The following is an 18601-nucleotide window of genomic DNA, read 5'->3' as shown; positions in this document are numbered from 1 at the left end:
AAAGGAGTCATCCGGGCTTGAAGGTGACCTCACCTTATGCATTTATTAATTTATATTCTTAGTTTGAATTGCAAAATTTGGGACCCCCCCCCAGAGACCGCCACCTTTTAAAAACAAGCCAGCTATAGCAGTTGTCATAATCCTGTCCGACAGGTTGTCTATGAGAGAACATTAATGCTCTGCATATTCCTGCATTAGTTTGTCCAAGCGATTCCCTGCGGGAAGAGCAAACTCTACACAATGCCTCTCGCCAGCCTTGTGCTGATTCGCGGCGATTTCCTTATGCCGGCGCTACATCTTGATTTCAGAATATGTTTTGTCTTCAGTTTGTAACACCTGCTGGAGGTTTGTTTTTTGCAGCTTTAGAATGTGAATCTGGGAGTTTGGAATCCTTAATAGCTATATATACCTTGAAGCAAAGAACCTTCTTTTTTTTTTTTCCTTTTTCTTTTTTTTTATAATAGCGACATCTGCATTGCAAATTAACTGCTTGTTTTCCTGGGAGCTCTGGTACCACACTGGTTTCAGGCATGCTTTAGCCTGGTGTACAGAGGGCTTTCCATAGTACGCACACTATGGAGTTGCATGTTAATATCTTTGAGAGGAGAGGGGAATCCAGGAGAGACCAGAGGGGGAACACAGGGGAGATGAGGGGTACACACAGGAGGGGGGTAGAGGGGTACTCAGTTGCATGTTAATTTATTACCAGGGTAACTAAGGTCACACTTGTATCCGGGCCCAGGCGTTCAGTCATCAAGAAGGGAGGGGGAGTCAAGACGGTAGAAAGGGGGCTCGCTGCTGAGCATTTGAAAGGGGCCCGCTACAGGTGTAAAGGTTCCCAAGACCAGAGGAAAGGGTTCCCGGAACGAGAGGAAAGGGTCCCGGAGACCAGAGGAAAGGGTCCCGGAGACCAGAGGAAAGGGTCCCGGAGACCAGAGGAAAGGGTCCCCGGAGACCAGAGGAAAAGGGTCCCCGGAGACCAGAGGAAAAGGGTCCCCGGAGACCAGAGGAAAAGGGTCCCCGGAGACCAGAGGAAAAGGGTCCCCGGAGACCAGAGGAAAAGGGTCCCCGGAGACCAGAGGAAAAGGGTCCCCGGAGACCAGAGGAAAAGGGTCCCCGGAGACCAGAGGAAAAGGTCCCGAGACAAGAGTTGCATGTTAATATCTTTACTTGATTTTCTAATATTTAGAGTGTTTTTTTTGTATTATATATTTTTAGCAATAGATCAGTTTTGGCATTAGCGTTTAGCTGCGTTTTCGTTTTTGAGCATTTTTTACACAAGAAAAATAAATAAAATTTGTGATCAAATAACCTGACAGGCTGGTTGTACTGAAGTCATTTGAGTAATGGACTTCAGTATAACCAGCCTGCCCATACATGGATTCAAATTCATTGGGTTCCCGCTGAACCGGACAATTTTTGATCTGTCTATGGGCAGCTTAAAGGGGTTTTAAAGGCTCACGGTATTTTACCTTCATGCATTTTATGCATAAAGGTAAAAAACTTTGTGTGCCCCCCCCCCCCCCAATCCTTACCTGAGCCCCCTTCGATCCAGCAATGTGCACAGTAGCCACAGCTGTGTGAGGACTCTCCTTCCTCATTGGCTGAGACAGTGAGCCAATGAGGAGAGATCAGGCAGGGGGGTGGGGGCGGCGAGATGCAGCTCTATATATGTTACCCCCAGTATATATGCGGCCGTGCGGGCCGTGTTTTGCACGGGCACGAGAGCCCATTCATTTGAATGGACTCCCATGCCCGTGACATACAGGGAAGAAGTCCCTGCACTTCTTTGGAAAAAGCAGCCCGCATGGGAACCTCCGTTCTCAGTATGATTGCGTTTTCCATTGCGGGCGGCGTGTCATTAGAACTAATGGCACCCGCCCGCGGGTCCACATTTCTCTGTGCGGGTGGTGCGGCTGCACGGATTTTCATGCGGATCCGCAGAGGCACCACCCGCACAGATGTGAACCTAGGGTTATGGATGCATAGAGCAGCGGCTCTGGAGTGAGCACGTAGTGGTGCCCCCGGTGCAAGCCGCTTTCTCTGGGGGGCAGTGCTGAAGGGGGGAGGAGCCAGAGTGCCTGTGGGGGACCCAAAAAGAAGAGGATAGGAGCAGCTGTGTGCAAACCTACTGCACAGAGCTGGTAAATATTACTTTTTTTTTTTTTTTTAAATGATAATAGCGATGTCTGCATTGCAAATTAGCTGGTTGTTTTCCTGGGAGCTCTGGTACCACGCTGGTTGAAGGCATGTTTTAGCCTGGTGTACAGAGCGCTTTCCATAGGGAGTTGCATGTTGATTTCTTTGAAAGGAGAGACCAGAGGGGGAAAACAGGGGAGATGAGGGGTACACACACGAGGGGGGTAGAGGGGTACTCAGTTGCATGTTAATTTATTACCAGGGTAACTAAGGTCACACTTGCATCCGGGCCCTGGCGTTCAGTCATCAGGAAGGGACGGGGGAGAGTCAAGACGGTAGAAAGGGGGCCCGCTGCTGAGCATTTTAAAGGGTTCCGCCACAGGTGTAAAGGGTCCCCGGGACCAGAGGACAGGGTCTCGGGACAAGAGGAAAGGGTCCATAGTACGCACTCTCTGTTGAGTTACATGTTAATATCTTTACTGCATTTTCTAATATTAAAGTGTTTTTTTTGTATATATTTGCAATAGATAGAGCTTTCTTTTAGGCTACATGCACACTGGACATTTTAATCTGGTAGCATTAGCTGTGAAAAGTCGTGTTAAAAGTGCAAGTTTTTCATTGGTTTTTGCATTAGCCATTAGATGCGGTTTTTTTTTACACACACAAAAAATAAAATTTGTGCTAAAAAAAATGCCCAAAAACCCTGCTTTATCGCTTTTTTCACCTTTTAGAGCATTTTAACAGCTAAAAAACTCCTCTAGAAACCCACTAGTTCTGAGGGGTTTATTTCCAGCCAAAAAAATGCTGATTAAATCCTATGTGTGCATGGACACATAGGATAACATGCTGGGGAGTTTACTGGCCATCGATATAAAAACTGCCAAAAGCCAAAAACAGCAGCCAGTGTGCATGAGAACTTGGCGTTTTTATTAAATGCATAACTTAAAGCAACATTGTCAGTTTTCAACAGTGTTTGCAGATGGCCCACACCTTCAGGCATGGATATGCATACCTCCGTGCTCTTTCAGTTATTCCCCATACTGCTGGAGTCCATGCTAATGAAGCTGGTCTTCCCGGTATGGGTGGGCGGGGGTTGTGACCTCCCCTATGTGACAGTGCTGAGGCCAAAGAGGTCAATTGGTCAATTAGCAGGTCCCAAAGGAACCATGGTGCCATTCCTATGTCTAGAGCCGGACATACATTTAGCATTTGTTTGGTTGCAGGAAAGAAAATTGTTTGATTCCTCCATCAACACATTCAATGTTGATGGGAGAATCCCTCCCGTGGAGCTATTGTGTTCTGACAGTAGGCGGTTTCCCAGCCTTCAGAATACAGTGACCACTGTTGGCAGCTATAGCTGCTGGCGGTGATCAAATAAAAACCCGACTAGCTGGTTGTACTGAAGTCCATTGAGTAATGGACTTCAGTACAACCAGCCTTCCCATACATGGATCAAAATTTGTTGGGTTCCTACTGAACCTGGCAATTTTTGATCCGTCTATGGCCAGCTTAAAGGGGTTTTAAGGGCTCAAGGTATTTTACCTTCCACCATGCTACATGTTCCCACGGGTGAACTTATCCTTTAAGGGAGTGATGTCCTCACGTTGGAACCGGGAGTTGCGTCACCACAACTTTTAGTATAGATCAGGGGCAGACTGACAACTTATGGGGCCCCCGGGCAATAGGGGATCATGGGGCCCCTGTGTCCTTGCCCAAACTCAAAAAAGCCTATGATAAAGGTACCAGGCGCATCTCATGGGGCCCTCTACAGACCCCGGGCCCTCGGGCAGTGCTCAAGTTTCCAAATGGTCAGTCAGCACCTGGTATAGATGAAAGTTTTTCATGTGTCATGGTGCCCATTATTTGTTGCTTCACCTCCAAAAAGTTCAGGGAAGATGGTCTCCAAGCCTTAGCGATATTTGGAGTAAAAGATGAAGGAGACCAGATTCTGCTCTGAACTAGTAGGTTCACGAAGATGGGTTTTTAAAGGATATGGTCACCTTTGGAACATGTTACAGGTTCCACCCATACAGAAGTTTCCCCATACTATCTGTCACGCCAACACTGCCGCGTCACTCATTCCCAGTGTTGTGTGAATGAGTGCCTACAAGTCGCAGCAGCCTTAGTGGCTGTGGGCTTATAGTTTTCAATGAACTACCATGTAGCTGTGGAGCGCCGCGGTAGTTCATTGAAGTTTCTTGTCAGTATACAGTTGTGCTCAAAAGTTTGCATACCCTGGCAGAAATTGTGAAATTTTGGCATTGATATTGAAAATATGACTGATCATGCCAAAAAAAATTTTTATTGAAGGATGATGATCATATGAAGGCATTTATTATCAAATAGTTGTTGGCTCCTTTTTAAATCATAATAACAGAAATCACCCGAATGGCCCGGATCAGAAGTCTCCGCCCCCCGGATCAGAAGTCTCCACCCCCTGGAATGTTTGGCATTGGTACAGACACACAAGGTGACACACACGGGTTACAATGCCAATTAGAGGTTAATGTCCCACATCTGTGGTGTTTTAAATTGCAATTAGTGTCAGTGTATAAATAGTCAATGAGTTTGTTAGCTTTCATGTGGAAACACTGACTAGGCTAGATACTGAGCCATGGGGATCAGAAAAGAACTGTCAAAAGTCCTGGGTAACAAGGTAAGGGAACTTTATAAAGATGGAAAAGGACATAAAGATTTCCAATGCCTTGAATATGCCAATCATCACTTCCAATTTGCTTGTACATCTCGTGCACCCCATACATCCTGTGCACCCCATACATCTCGTACACCCCATGCATCCCATACACCCTGTGCACCCCATACATTTCGTATACCTCGTACATCCTGTACACTCCATACATCTCATACACCCCATGCATCCCATACACCCTGTGCCCCCCATACACACCATACATTTCGTATACCTCGTACATCCTGTACACTCCATACATCCTGTACACTCCATACATCCTGTACACTCCATACATCCTGTACACTCCGTACATCCTGTACACTCCGTACATCCCGTACACTCCGTACATCCCGTACACTCCGTACATCCCGTACACTCCGTACATCCCGTACACTCCGTACATCCCGTACATCCCGTACACTCCGTACACCCCGTACACCCCGTACACTCCGTACACCCCGTACACTCCGTACAATCCGTACACCCCGTACAATCCGTACACCCCGTACAATCCCGTACATCCCGCACACCCCATACAATCCCGTACATCCCGCACACCCCATACAATCCCATACATCCCATACGGCAAGCAGATATTCTGAAAGGTCTGCAGGAGACCTGTATGGCATCAGCGTTCTACTGATCCCTGGTGCAATGCTTTCCAGGCTCCTGCATTCAAAAATAATAAATGCACATTTTTTTTACCTGCAAAAAAATGTGCATTTATTATTTTCGTCAAAAAAGGTGAACTTATCCTTTAATGCATTGCGCTGCAGTTTATTCTAGAAATGATTGTGTTGCTGTATATTATGAAATGTCAGGAATTTATTCATGCAGATTTGTGATTTTGCTGAAAGGTCCACTTTAAACTGACACTACAGGCCAGAATCTCAGCCAAGAAATCGTTTATATTACAATAACAAGCTATGTTGAGTTACCTTCTTGTATGGAACTGACTGGTAGGTGTTTGAGAAGCAGCAGGCCCCCTTTAATCAGCATAAACCCTTAACAATGCGCTCATTTCCTGGTCACCTTTAATCCGCGGTGACATTTGCGAGCTCCTGAATGGTTCGGCGTCATTTTGACTTTCAGAAGACACGCCGTTTCCAGAGAGCGCACCGAGCCGAAGTTTGAAGACAGGGAGGAATAATTACGCCTTCATGGCTCAGTAAGCTGGCACAGGCGCCCGTGACTGATGCCCGGAAAGTTGTGCTGAGAGAATGTCTACAGCCTGGTGGAAGTGATGCGTTCAGAAAAAAAAAAAAGCAGCGGCCGCGCTGAATGCTAATTATTTGCGCGTCTACCTGCGATAAATGAGCTGTGATAGCAATAAACGTTCTAATTCTCTATTAGCACAAGCAGCTGATCATGTAAACAGTCAAATGTTTATTAGGCTTTCCAGCCCACTTGCTGGAGCTTTGCGTTTTATCTCTACACCTTTTTTCTTTTTTTTTTTTTTTTTTTGCTTTACAGCTTACTGAGTTCTTGTTTTTAACCTCTTAATATCCGGACACTTTCACCTCCCCCCCCCTTCCAGTCCGGACACTTTTCCCCCCTTCCAGTCCGGACACTTTTCCCCCCTTCCAGTTCCGGACACTTTCACCCCCTTCCAGTCCGGACACTTTCACCCCTTTCCAGTCCGGACACTTTCACCCCCTTCCAGTCCGGACACTTTCCCCCCCATTCCAGTCTGGACACTTTCACCCCCTTCCAGTCCGGACACTTTCACCCCCTTCCAGTCCGGACACTTTCACCCCCTTCCAGTCCGGACACTTTCACCCCCTTCCAGTCCGGACACTTTCACCCCCTTCCAGTCCGGACACTTCCCCCCCCCCCCCCCTTCCAGTCCAGGCACTTCCACCCCCTTCCGGTCCGGACACTTTCCCCCCCTTCCGGTCCGGACACTTTCCCCCCCCTTCCGGTCCGGACACTTTCCCCCTCTTCCGGTCCGGACACTTTCCCCCCCTTCCGGTCCGGACACTTTCCCCCCCCCCCCTTCCAGTCCAGGCACTTCCACCCCCTTCCGGTCCGGACACTTTCCCCCCCTTCCGGTCCGGACACTTTCCCCCCCCTTCCGGTCCGGACACTTTCCCCCCCTTCCGGTCCGGACACTTTCCCCCCCTTCCGGTCCGGACACTTTCCCCCCCTTCCGGTCCGGACACTTTCCCCCCCTTCCGGTCCGGACACTTTCCCCCCCTTCCGGTCCGGACACTTTCCCCCCCTTCCGGTCCGGACACTTTCCCCCCTTCCGGTCCGGACACTTTCACCCCCTTCCTGTCCAGGCCAATTTTCAGCTTTCAGTACTATCACACTTTGACTGACAGTTGCGCAGTCATGCAACACTGTACCCATATGAATTTTTTAACATTTTTGAGACCGATAAAGCTTTATTTTGGTGGTATTTATTCACCACTGGGATTTTTATTTTTTTTGCTATGTAAATGAAAAAGTCCAAAATTTTTGAAAAAATTTGTTTTCTTATAAAATTTTGCAAATAAATAATATTTCATCATCATTCAGTTATGTTTTTAGTAAAACAAAATAACCAAAATTAGTTTATAAACAAAAATTATTATTTTTAAACTTTTTTTTTACATTTTTATTTTTTTTTTAATATTTTTTTTTTTTTTTTTTTTTTACATACGGTCACCCTAGCAGTACAGTGTCACCATGGTGACACTGCACTACTTGTGGGGGGTGATGAAAATTGTTTTTTTTTTTACACTGGTTACATTTACACCCATAAAGGCTGTAAAAGCAATCATTTCTCCTTCTCTCTGGCTGCATTCTTGCAGCCATTGAGAACTACTGTGTGAGCTGTGATTGGTCACAGCTTGTCACATGGTACAAGGCTGCTGTGAATAGTTTGTACCATGTGATCTATGTGATCACAGATGTCACAGATTTCACACGTAGTAAGCAATGATGTCAGAAGTGACATCTTGCTTACTACTCTGCTTGTGATCACTGATTGGCCAATCAGTGATCACATAATCGGGACCTCGCACAGAGGTCCCGTCTGAGGATCGGTTGTTCCACTGTGTCTGGAGGACACAGCAGGCCCCGGATCGCGGTGCTGCACGCTCCCAGGGAGCACGCACAAGCAAGAGGCGGGGAATACGTTTATAAACAGCCACCTGACCCTGCACTGCCACCGTCCGGCTGTTTATATACAATGACCAGGGGCGGACTTACCATTCGGAAACCCGGGCACTGCCCGAGGGCCCAGGGTCAGTAGGGGGCCCAATGAGATGCCCCTGGTACCTTTTTCATAGGCTTTTTTGAGTTTGGGCAAGGACACGGGGGCCCCATGATCCCCTATTGCCCGGGGGCCCCATGAGTTGTCAGTCCGCCCTTGACAATGACTATTCTTTTTTTTTTTTTTTTTTTTTTTTAAATAATGGTTTAAATGATTTCTTTACCCCTGTTTTCTTTGTTTTGCAGTAAAGGTCACTGTGTTGAATTTCCAAAGCCCAACGACCGGCCTTTTCCCAACCAACACTGTGGGCGATTGCAGGAATGCCAAAGTCCACGACAGCTTGTACTGCGCTGCCAGCGCCTGGGCCTTGGCTCTGGCTTACAGGTAAGCAATGCCAGCTTGGCGTAGATTAGGTTCACAGCAAGTGCAGCTAGATCAGCTAATATGTTGTCCAGGATTAGACTTTAAAATCATATGCCTCTGCACAGGGGCGGACTGACAACTCATGGGGGCCCCCGGGCAATAGGGGATCATGGGGCCCCTGTGTCCTTGCCCAAACTCAAAAAAAGCCTATAAAAAAGGTACCAGGGGCATCTCATGGGGCCCCCTACTGACCCCGGGCCCTCGGGCACTGCCCGAGTTTCCAAATGGTCAGTCCGCCCCTGCCTCTGCATGACCTCTGCATGGGATCCTGCTGATTGGCAGCACTGAGAGAAATTCGTTTTCCTGATTCAGACCTGTTCAGCTATGGCATGCTGAAGAGAAATGGCCTATTGCAGTGGTTCTTAACCTTGTTGGAGGTACTGAACCCCACCAGTTTCATATGCGCATTCACCGAACCCTTCTTAATTGGAAAAATAAAATATGATTTTAAAATTCAAAACATAGGTATATATTTATACATAGGTGCACAAAATGAACAAAACCGTTAAGAACAAAGAACAAAACCATTAAAACATGATTTTCACACAAAAACAAAAACATAATAATGAATGTTTACTGCACGAATCATATGAGTCGGGTGTGGGTCTTCACCTCTGCCGAAACCCGCGAGACTGACTCACTGAACCCCTGGGGTTCGATCGAACCCAGGTTAAGAACCACTGATCTATTGTATGTTAAACGTGAGCTGCAGGCAAACCGATAAATATACAGATATGGGAACTGTTTTAACTGCTCATGGTTCTTTTATTTAAGTCTGTCCAGTCCTGAGATTTACAGAGCTCTGCCACACAGCACAGTCATGAGAACTGATAGTTCTCTACCGCAGTTAGTGTTCCTAAACCCCCAACAGTACAATCAGTCTGTATATGCAGGAAAGCATGCTTGTTACACTCACTGTGGGACCTAAGGGGTTAATCCTCTGCATTGTGTAAAAAGGCGGTTTGATCCTGTCTTCTCTGATCCTCCCCTTCTTCCAGTGCCCCCCTCATATCTCCTAAGACATATCGTGTGGAGACGTTCTGCACATGCTCAGTTTGATTTGTATCGTTAAAGCGTTTTTTTTTTTCTCTTGGGAGAGTACATGTGGTCAGCACAGGGCCAATCAGCACTGTCCAGACAGAGGTCAGGGGTTCTTCATCTTCCTAGAGCAGGGGTAGGCAACCTGAGAGCTGCAGGACTACAAGTTCCATCATGCCTCTGCAAGTCATAGCTGTAACTGTCAGTTTTGTAATTTTTGCAATGCCCAGAGGCGGACTGACCATTTGGGAACTCGGGCACTGCCTGAGAGCCCGGGGTCAGAAGGGGGCCCCATGAGATGTTCCTGCTACCTTTTGCATAGGCTTTTTTGGGTGTGGTTTGAGTGTGGGCAAGGACACTGGGGCCCCATGGTCCCCTATTGCCTGGGGGCCCCATGAGTTGTCAGTCCACTCTGAGGAAGAGGCAAGTCCTCGAAACGCGTCAGTCTATTGGATGTCTACACTCTCTATTGCGGACTGTTACTCAGCGCGGTGTTGACCCAGCTGTTCTTTATGATGTGCCTTCACTATATTGTCGTTTGTGAGTACAACACCTACTTTATTTCTTATTAAACATTTTTTATGGTGATGCACTAGGCCTGTGTGCCCTCTGTTTGTTCTTTCCTCATTCAGTATATTTGGATTCCCCCAGTCTATTGAGGGCAGCAAGGTGGGCATGTTCCAGGACATTCATGTGGTTGTAGCCTGCATCGAGTCCATCCCCAAGTGCAGGAGCATTTGTGTTTGCTGGTTCTTCGCCCCTGGCAATGCCTCTTGGGAAATGTAGTTCCACAACAGCTAGAGAGCCGCAGGTTGCCTACCCCTGTCCTAGAGCATAAAGAAAACTCCTCCTACAAGCTTTAACCAGTGCTCTGCTGGACACTGATAGAAGTCGCAAGACTGCTCCCCATACTATCCGTCAGAGGGAAGGGTGGGGGGAGGGGACGGCTGCGGCTATGGGAACATTTTACATGTTCCACCCTAGAAATGGGTGGGACAGGTGACATGTTCCCATAGGTGACCTTATCCTTTAACTTTACGGTCAATTTAATGCGCTCATCTCTCTGTCGGTGTGCTCTTTTTTCCTATTATTATACTTTTTTTTTTGGCACATGATGCTGCCGCTGCTTCTCCCCCCTTTCCCAGTCTGAGCTCTGCTGTTCCCATAGGTGAGCTGGGCTCGCAGTATTCCGGGACTGAGCAGGGCTGCGATTATTGAGTACTGCTCAGTCCTAGAAGAATGCCTACCCCAGGAGGAGGAGAAGCTGCATTGACATCATTGGCCCGGAATGAAGGCTGCAGGTAAAATATAATGTATATTTTGGGATATAAAAAAACAAAAAATGACTGTTAGTGGTGGAATTGCTGGAGTTTCACTTTTAAAGGATCTAAGGAAACCCATAACATCACCACTTTGTACAGCACTAGGATTTTTTCGATCGGTTTGCCATCACTGATCTCTATCAAGGCCGATCGTTCTGTCAAATCATTCCCATGTCTCTTATGGCGGGATGCTATTTATATTTCAGCCAGTGGTCCTCTCAGGTTCTTCTTTTTTTTTTAATCTCGTTGTCATTTTCCTCCGCTCTCTTTCCTGTCTTATAACTAGCTTGGTTGCGCAGAGGGCCGCGACTCGCACTCCAGGATGCATCTATTGATCGAGCCTGTTTAATGATTGGCTGAAACGTCCGCGTTCGTTAGTGGAGATCGTCTTTCTTGCAGACACCAGATAAAAATGAAGCACAGTTCTATGTCTGAGCCTGTGGCTCTGCGTATCGCTGTTTTTATTGTGAAATTGCAGAGACACATTTTAAACCTATAAAACTGACCACACTGGATAATCTTTGTCTTACAATCCGTCTTCTCCATGCTTCAATGGCAAGGCAAGCCCACACACCGCAATAAAGTGTATGTCTGGGGGGGAAAAGAAAGGAAACTTTTAGTACATCTACACACTGCAGGTACTGAAAAATACAAATCCAGAGAGCTCCTAACTCCCTGATACCCAACCTGCGGCCGAGGGACCCATATGACCCTTTGGTATATAATGTGTGGCCCTCAGACCTCCGCAGTCTGTAGTAGGATTATGAACAGGGTAATATCATTGATCTTATCAGCTTCATGTAATGTCTTCCTAGTTTCGTATTGTCTTCTGTAGCATATTAAACATATATGCAGCGCTTACCATAAAAAAGTGATTATGTGCATAACCAGCAAGCACGAAACTTGCAAGAAATGACCGGTACAGAAAACTATAGGGCAGCACAGTGGCTAAGTGGTTAGCACCTCCACCTGGCAGTACTGGGGTTGTCAGTTCAAATCCCAACCACAGCACCACCTGCCTGGAGTTTGCATGTTCTCCATGTGCCTGCGTGGGTTTCCTCCGGGTACTCCGGTTTCCTCCCACACATCAGACATGCTGGGAGGTTGATTGGCTCCTGTCTAAATTGGCCCTAGTATGTGTATGTATGAATGTGAGTTATGGACCTATGCAAATAAGTACTCTTTTTTCATAAATCTTGGCCAAAATTTATTCAGTTATGTTTTTAGTAAAACAAAATAACCCAAATTAGTTTATAACCAAAAATTATAATTTAAAAAAAATTTTACATTTTTATTTTCATTTTTTATATTATGTTTTTTTTTTTATATACTGTCACCCTAGCAGTATAGTACATGGTGACACTGTACTACTTGTGGGGGGTGATGAAGATTTTTTTTTTTTACACTGATTGCTTTTACACCCATAAAGGCTGTAAAAGCAATAATTTCTCCTTCTCTCTGGCTGCATTCTTGCAGCTATTGAGAAATACTGTGTGAGCTGTGATTGGTCACAGCTTGTCACATGGTACAAGGCTGTTGTGAATGGCCTTGTACCATGTGACCTCTGTGATCATTCACAGATTTCACACGTAGTAAGCAGTGATGTTAGAAGTGACATCTTGCTTACTACTATTCGTGTGATCACTGATTGGCCAATCAGTAATCACATGATCGGGACCTCACACAGAGGTCCTGTACAGCGATCATTGTTCCGCTGTGGCCGGAGTGCTCCCAGCGCTCCTCATTGGCTGACACAGCAATCACAGCCAGTCAGCCAGTGAGGAGAAAGGCGGGGCCAAGCCACGGCTCCTTGTGAATGGACACACGGAGCAGCGGGAGCCCCCATAGCAAGATGCTTGCTATGGGGGCACCCAACAGAAAGGAGGAGCCAGGAGAGCCTGCAGGGGACCCAAGAAGAGGAGAATCCAAGCTGCGGTTTGCAAAACCACTACACAGAGCAAGTAAGTATAGACATGTTTGTTATTTTACAAAACAAAAAAAGAACCTTTAGTATCACTTTAACCACTTCCCGTCCGGCCCATGTATATAAACGGCCGGATGGTGGCAGTGCAGGGTCGGGCCTCCCCGCTCCCTGCTTGTGCTCGCTCCCTGGGAGCGCCCAGCACTGTGATGATACAGCTAAAAGCCAGTGCAGCAGTCTAACCCCTCCCCCAATCAACATTTTTCATCAGTCTTTCTGATCTACATTTCAACAAATGCGATTACCATGTACAAATCCATCATTTCAGGCTTGGCTCTCTGATGAATACCTCCGGGCTCGGATCATTCTTTCACCTAACCTATGATTCTGGTAATTGAGGAATATGGATTGTGCAGCCATAATGATCCCGAATCTCTGCTCTCGTCTGCATTATAATTTACCTCCCAACAAATGATTTTACTTGTGTGGTGAGCTTTAGACTGTTCGCGTATCACAGTAATCCATGAAAAGTGACATTCACGTGTCTTTACAGCCGCCCAGCAATTAAGGTTCTTAACTCAAATTTGTGCTTATTACCATATTACCACCAATTCTGCCTTTGTGCTCCACATCTCTTAGCAGTTTCCAATGACAGCAATGGGGAAGAATGGAAATAATGGCACAAAAAGGATTTCAAGTATAGCTAAAGCCAAAACTTTTTTTTTTCTACTTTTGCATAGAGCGGAGATGGATTATAACCCATCAGGTTTTTATTGGATAGCACAGTGGCTAAATGGTTAGCACTTCCGCCTGGCAGTACTCGGGTCATTGGTTGGAATCCCAACCACGGCACCACCTGCCTGGAGTTTGCATGTTCTCCCTGTGCCTGCGTGGGTTTCCTCTGTGTAACGGAACCGGACCCCGACTGCATTAGGGTATTTCCGTTTAGACTCCCGCTTTCCTGTCCGGACACAGATCCACGGACACCACCCTTGAAATCCCTCAGGAAATAGACTGCTTTATTTTAACACAGACACAAGATATTTACATTCAAGGAAAACAATTCCCCCCTCCCTGCATAAGGACACAGGGTGGGGCAAACCATATTTAGTAAGGAGACACACAGCAGCCACCCCCCACCAAGCCAATACACAAACACATACATCCCATAATAGTTTGCTCCCAAGCAAGACACACAATAGAACAATGGGATGCAACCACCTGGCATTAAACAATGGACAACCCCCCCACCCCACCTGTACATGTCTACACAATATTAGGACAGATCACCCTGTACCCCTGAAAGGCACAGGGTGACTTACACATAATAGGGATATGGGGAGCTGAGACAGGGGTCTCCCCACCTCTCCAAAGTGAGCTGGGTTCCATGGGCCCCCCACCCAAAGTGACTCCCGTCACACTCTGGTACTCTGGTTTCCTCCCACACTCCAAAGACATGCTGGGAGGTTAATTGGCTCCTGTCTAAATTGTCCCTAGTATGTGTATGTATGAATGTGAGTTAGGGACCTTAGATTGTACGCTCCTTGAGGGTTAGGGACCTTAGATTGTACGCCCCTTGAGGGTTAGGGACCTTAGATTGTACACCCCTTGAGGGTTAGGGACTGATGTGAATGTACAATATATATATAATGTAAATTATACAACTAAACGCCAGTGCAGCAGTCTAACCCCTCCCCCAATCAACATTTTTTCCTTTTCATGCGTAAATTGACAGCGCTGCATAAGTACCTGTAATAAATACATTGCTAAGATAGATAAGTCCCCAGTTTATATTTACTAAACTAATTGCATTTTCATGTTGTGTGTCCTGCAGGAGACCAGATATAGTGAATGCAGGGTCCGGGGAGAGCAGATATAGTGAATGCAGGGTCCGGGGAGAGCAGATATAGTGAATGTGGGGTCCGGGGAGAGCAGATATAGTGAATGTGGGGTCCGGGGAGAGCGGATATAGTGAATGTGGGGTCCGGGGAGAGCAGATATAGTGAATGTGGGGTCCGGGGAGAGCGGATATAGTGAATGCGGGGTCCGGGGAGAGCGGATATAGTGAATGCGGGGTCCGGGGAGAGCAGATATAGTGAATGCAGGGTCCGGAGAGAGCAGATATAGTGAATGCGGGGTCCGGGGAGAGCAGATATAGTGAATGTGGGGTCCGGGGAGAGCAGATATAGTGAATGCGGGGTCCGGGGAGAGCAGATATAGTGAATGCGGGGTCCGGGGAGAGCGGATATAGTGACTGCAGGGTCCAGGGAGAGCGGATATAGTGAATGCAGGGTCCGGGGAGAGCAGATATAGTGAATGCAGGGTCCGGGGAGAGCAGATGTAGTGAATGTGGGGTCCGGGGAGAGCGGATATAGTGAATGCGGGGTCCGGGGAGAGCGGATATAGTGACTGCAGGGTCCAGGGAGAGCGGATATAGTGAATGCAGGGTCCGGGGAGAGCAGATGTAGTGAATGCGGGGTCTGGGGAGAGCAGATGTAGTGAATGCGGGGTCCGGGGAGACCGGATATAGTGAATGCGGGGTCCGGGGAGAGCGGATATAGTGAATGCGGGGTCCGGGGAGAGCGGATATAGTGAATGCGGGGTCCGGGGAGAGCGGATATAGTGAATGCGGGGTCCGGGGAGAGCGGATATAGTGAATGCGGGGTCCGGGGAGAGCGGATATAGTGAATGCGGGGTCCGGGGAGAGCGGATATAGTGAATGCGGGGTCCGGGGAGAGCGGGTATAGTGAATGCGGGGTCCGTGGAGAGCGGATATAGTGAATGCGGGGTCCGTGGAGAGCGGATATAGTGAATGCGGGGTCCGTGGAGAGCGGATATAGTGAATGCGGGGTCCGTGGAGAGCGGATTTAGTGAATGCCGGGTCCGTGGAGAGCGGATATAGTGAATGCGGGGTCCGGGGAGAGCGGATATAGTGAATGCGGGGTCCGGGGAGAGCGATATAGTGAATGCTGGGTCCGGGGAGAGCGGATATAGTGAATGCGGGGTCCGGGGAGAGCGGATATAGTGAATGCGGGGTCCGGGGAGAGCGGATATAGTGAATGCGGGGCCCGGGGAGAGCAGATATAGTGAATGCAGGGTCCGGGGAGAGCAGATATAGTGAATGTGGGGTCCGGGGAGAGCAGATATAGTGAATGTGGGGTCCGGGGAGAGCGGATATAGTGAATGTGGGGTCCGGGGAGAGCAGATATAGTGAATGTGGGGTCCGGGGAGAGCGGATATAGTGAATGCGGGGTCCGGGGAGAGCGGATATAGTGAATGCGGGGTCCGGGGAGAGCAGATATAGTGAATGCAGGGTCCGGAGAGAGCAGATATAGTGAATGCGGGGTCCGGGGAGAGCAGATATAGTGAATGTGGGGTCCGGGGAGAGCAGATATAGTGAATGCGGGGTCCGGGGAGAGCAGATATAGTGAATGCGGGGTCCGGGGAGAGCGGATATAGTGACTGCAGGGTCCAGGGAGAGCGGATATAGTGAATGCAGGGTCCGGGGAGAGCAGATATAGTGAATGCGGGGTCCGGGGAGAGCAGATGTAGTGAATGTGGGGTCCGGGGAGAGCGGATATAGTGAATGCGGGGTCCGGGGAGAGCGGATATAGTGAATGCGGGGTCCGGGGAGAGCGGATATAGTGAATGCGGGGCCCGGGGAGAGCAGATATAGTGAATGCGGGGTCCGGGGAGAGCAGATGTAGTGAATGCGGGGTCCGGGGAGAGCGGATATAGTGAATGTGGGGTCCGGGGAGAGCGGATATAGTGAATGCGGGGTCCGGGGAGAGCGGATATAGTGACTGCAGGGTCCGGGGAGAGCGGATATAGTGAATGCAGGGTCCGGGGAGAGCAGATGTAGTGAATGCGGGGTCCGGGGAGAGCAGATGTAGTGAATGCGGGGTCCAGGGAGACCGGATGTAGTGAATGCGGGGTCCGGGGAGACCGGATATAGTGAATGCGGGGTCCGGGGAGAGCGGATATAGTGAATGCGGGGTCCGGGGAGAGCTGATATAGTGAATGCGGGGTCCGGGGAGAGCGGATATAGTGAATGCGGGGTCCGGGGAGAGCGGATATAGTGAATGCGGGGTCCGGGGAGAGCGGATATAGTGAATGCGGGGTCCGGGGAGAGCGGATATAGTGAATGCGGGGTCCGGGGAGAGCGGGTATAGTGAATGCGGGGTCCGTGGAGAGCGGATATAGTGAATGCGGGGTCCGTGGAGAGCGGATATAGTGAATGCGGGGTCCGGGGAGAGCGGATATAGTGAATGCGGGGTCCGGGGAGAGCGATATAGTGAATGCTGGGTCCGGGGAGAGCGATATAGTGAATGCTGGGTCCGGGGAGAGCGGATATAGTGAATGCGGGGTCCGGGGAGAGCGGATATAGTGAATGCGGGGTCCGGGGAGAGCGGATATAGTGAATGCGGGGCCCGGGGAAAGTGGATATAGTGAATGCGGGGTCCGGGGAGAGCGGATATAGTGAATTCGGGGTCCGGGGAGAGCGGATATAGTGAATGCGGGGTCCGGGGAGAGCGGATATAGTGAATGCGGGGTCCGGGGAGAGCGGATATAGTGAATGCGGGGTCCGGGGAGAGCGGATATAGTGAATTCGGGGTCCGGGGAGAGCGGATATTGTGAATGCGGGGTCCGGGGAGAGTGGATATAGTGAATGCAAGTCCGGGGAGCCCGGATCTAGTGAATGCAGGGTCATCATTTTTGTTTGTTTTTTTCATTAAGTATAGATCTATGTTTGTCCCACGCATGTCTGAAGCCATTTACTGTTGCCTGGCTCACTATGTGCTTATAGTGCAGACCAAAGATCGCATATTTAAAGGGCCAGACATACACAAAACTCAAGGATCCATTTGAGTTAGAATACAAGGCATCGGTTGGGATAGAGATCATTTATAATGGAAACATTGCTTCAGGATCCTCATTTAGAAAGATACAAGCGAGTTGACCTGTAAGATGGCAGGTCCCAAAGTGGAGGTGAGTGCGGATTTGAATGGTGGAGGGTAACGCACGCACTTTATTCTGAGCACTTTTATTTATGTTTATGAATTATGTGAGTTTCTAGTTTAGTTTGTGAAGAAGGAATTCATGGACTTGTATTTTAGCACTTTCACTCATTTCAATTATTTGGAACTTCATGTGGAATTGTTGAAAATACAGGCGTACCTCAGTTTATTAATTTAATGCATTCTCCGGCACATTTCATATTGTGAAAAATTTGTAAACCGAAATGCGGTTTCCCATAGGAATGCATTGAAAACCAAGTAATCCATTCCGGAGGTCAGAAAAAAGTTAAAATAAAGTCGCTGTCACTATAGGTCGGTGCCGGTTTTTAAATGTCATTACCAGCTTTTATTTTTCTTCACTATAGCTTAGAGAATCCGCTTCCCCCGAGCTAAAAGAACGTTTCCGTTTAGTTTATTTCCCGGAGATAAAAGAAACAATGTTTCCTTTTAGTTTCTTTTCAGAGATAAAAGAAACAAAGTTTCCTTTAGCTCCAAGGAAAGTGACAGCTAATGCACGCCATAGACGAGTTGAAAATCAGCCGATTTTTGCACCGCTAGTGGGTTAATTGGTCTGCCGTTTTTCGGGTTTTGGCACATTTTTTTTATCTGTCAAGTTGGAAAATTTGCGGCCAATTTTGACGATCGGACGATTTTCCCGGCAATGATGGACAAAAAGGCCGATTGTTTTACCGATTTAAAATATCTGTGCATGAGCCATGACCTGCAAGAAGCAGAAAGAATAACAAAAATAACTAGAAAATCTACAATTTCTGGGGAAATTGTGTGAAGTATTCTTGCCTCCACCAGTAGTCTACAACTCACACTCTAGCTTTTGTCACTCTGCTGCCT

At 48.0% G+C, this 18601-nt stretch overlaps 1 protein-coding gene across 1 annotated transcript in view; it reads left to right on the top strand.

The window, feature by feature from the left end:
- The window catches only part of LOC149443946 (phosphorylase b kinase regulatory subunit beta-like), a gene marked incomplete at its 3' end in the record, with an annotated part of 249711 nt that overhangs the window by 72170 nt on the left and 158940 nt on the right, over nt 1–18601 (top strand). Inside the window, exon 3 of the mRNA XM_089655130.1 lies at nt 8276–8414. Within this exon, the coding sequence (XP_089511256.1) occupies nt 8276–8414 (139 nt within the window). The remainder of the gene's footprint in view (nt 1–8275; nt 8415–18601) is intronic.

Source organism: Staurois parvus, unplaced genomic scaffold (genome assembly GCF_062004578.1).
Source record: "Staurois parvus isolate SC_StPar_1 unplaced genomic scaffold, SC_StPar_1.0 ptg000821l, whole genome shotgun sequence".
Lineage (NCBI taxonomy): Eukaryota > Metazoa > Chordata > Amphibia > Anura > Ranidae > Staurois > Staurois parvus.
The sequence above is the reverse complement of the archived record's forward strand: the minus strand, read 5'-3'. Positions and strand labels throughout refer to the sequence as shown.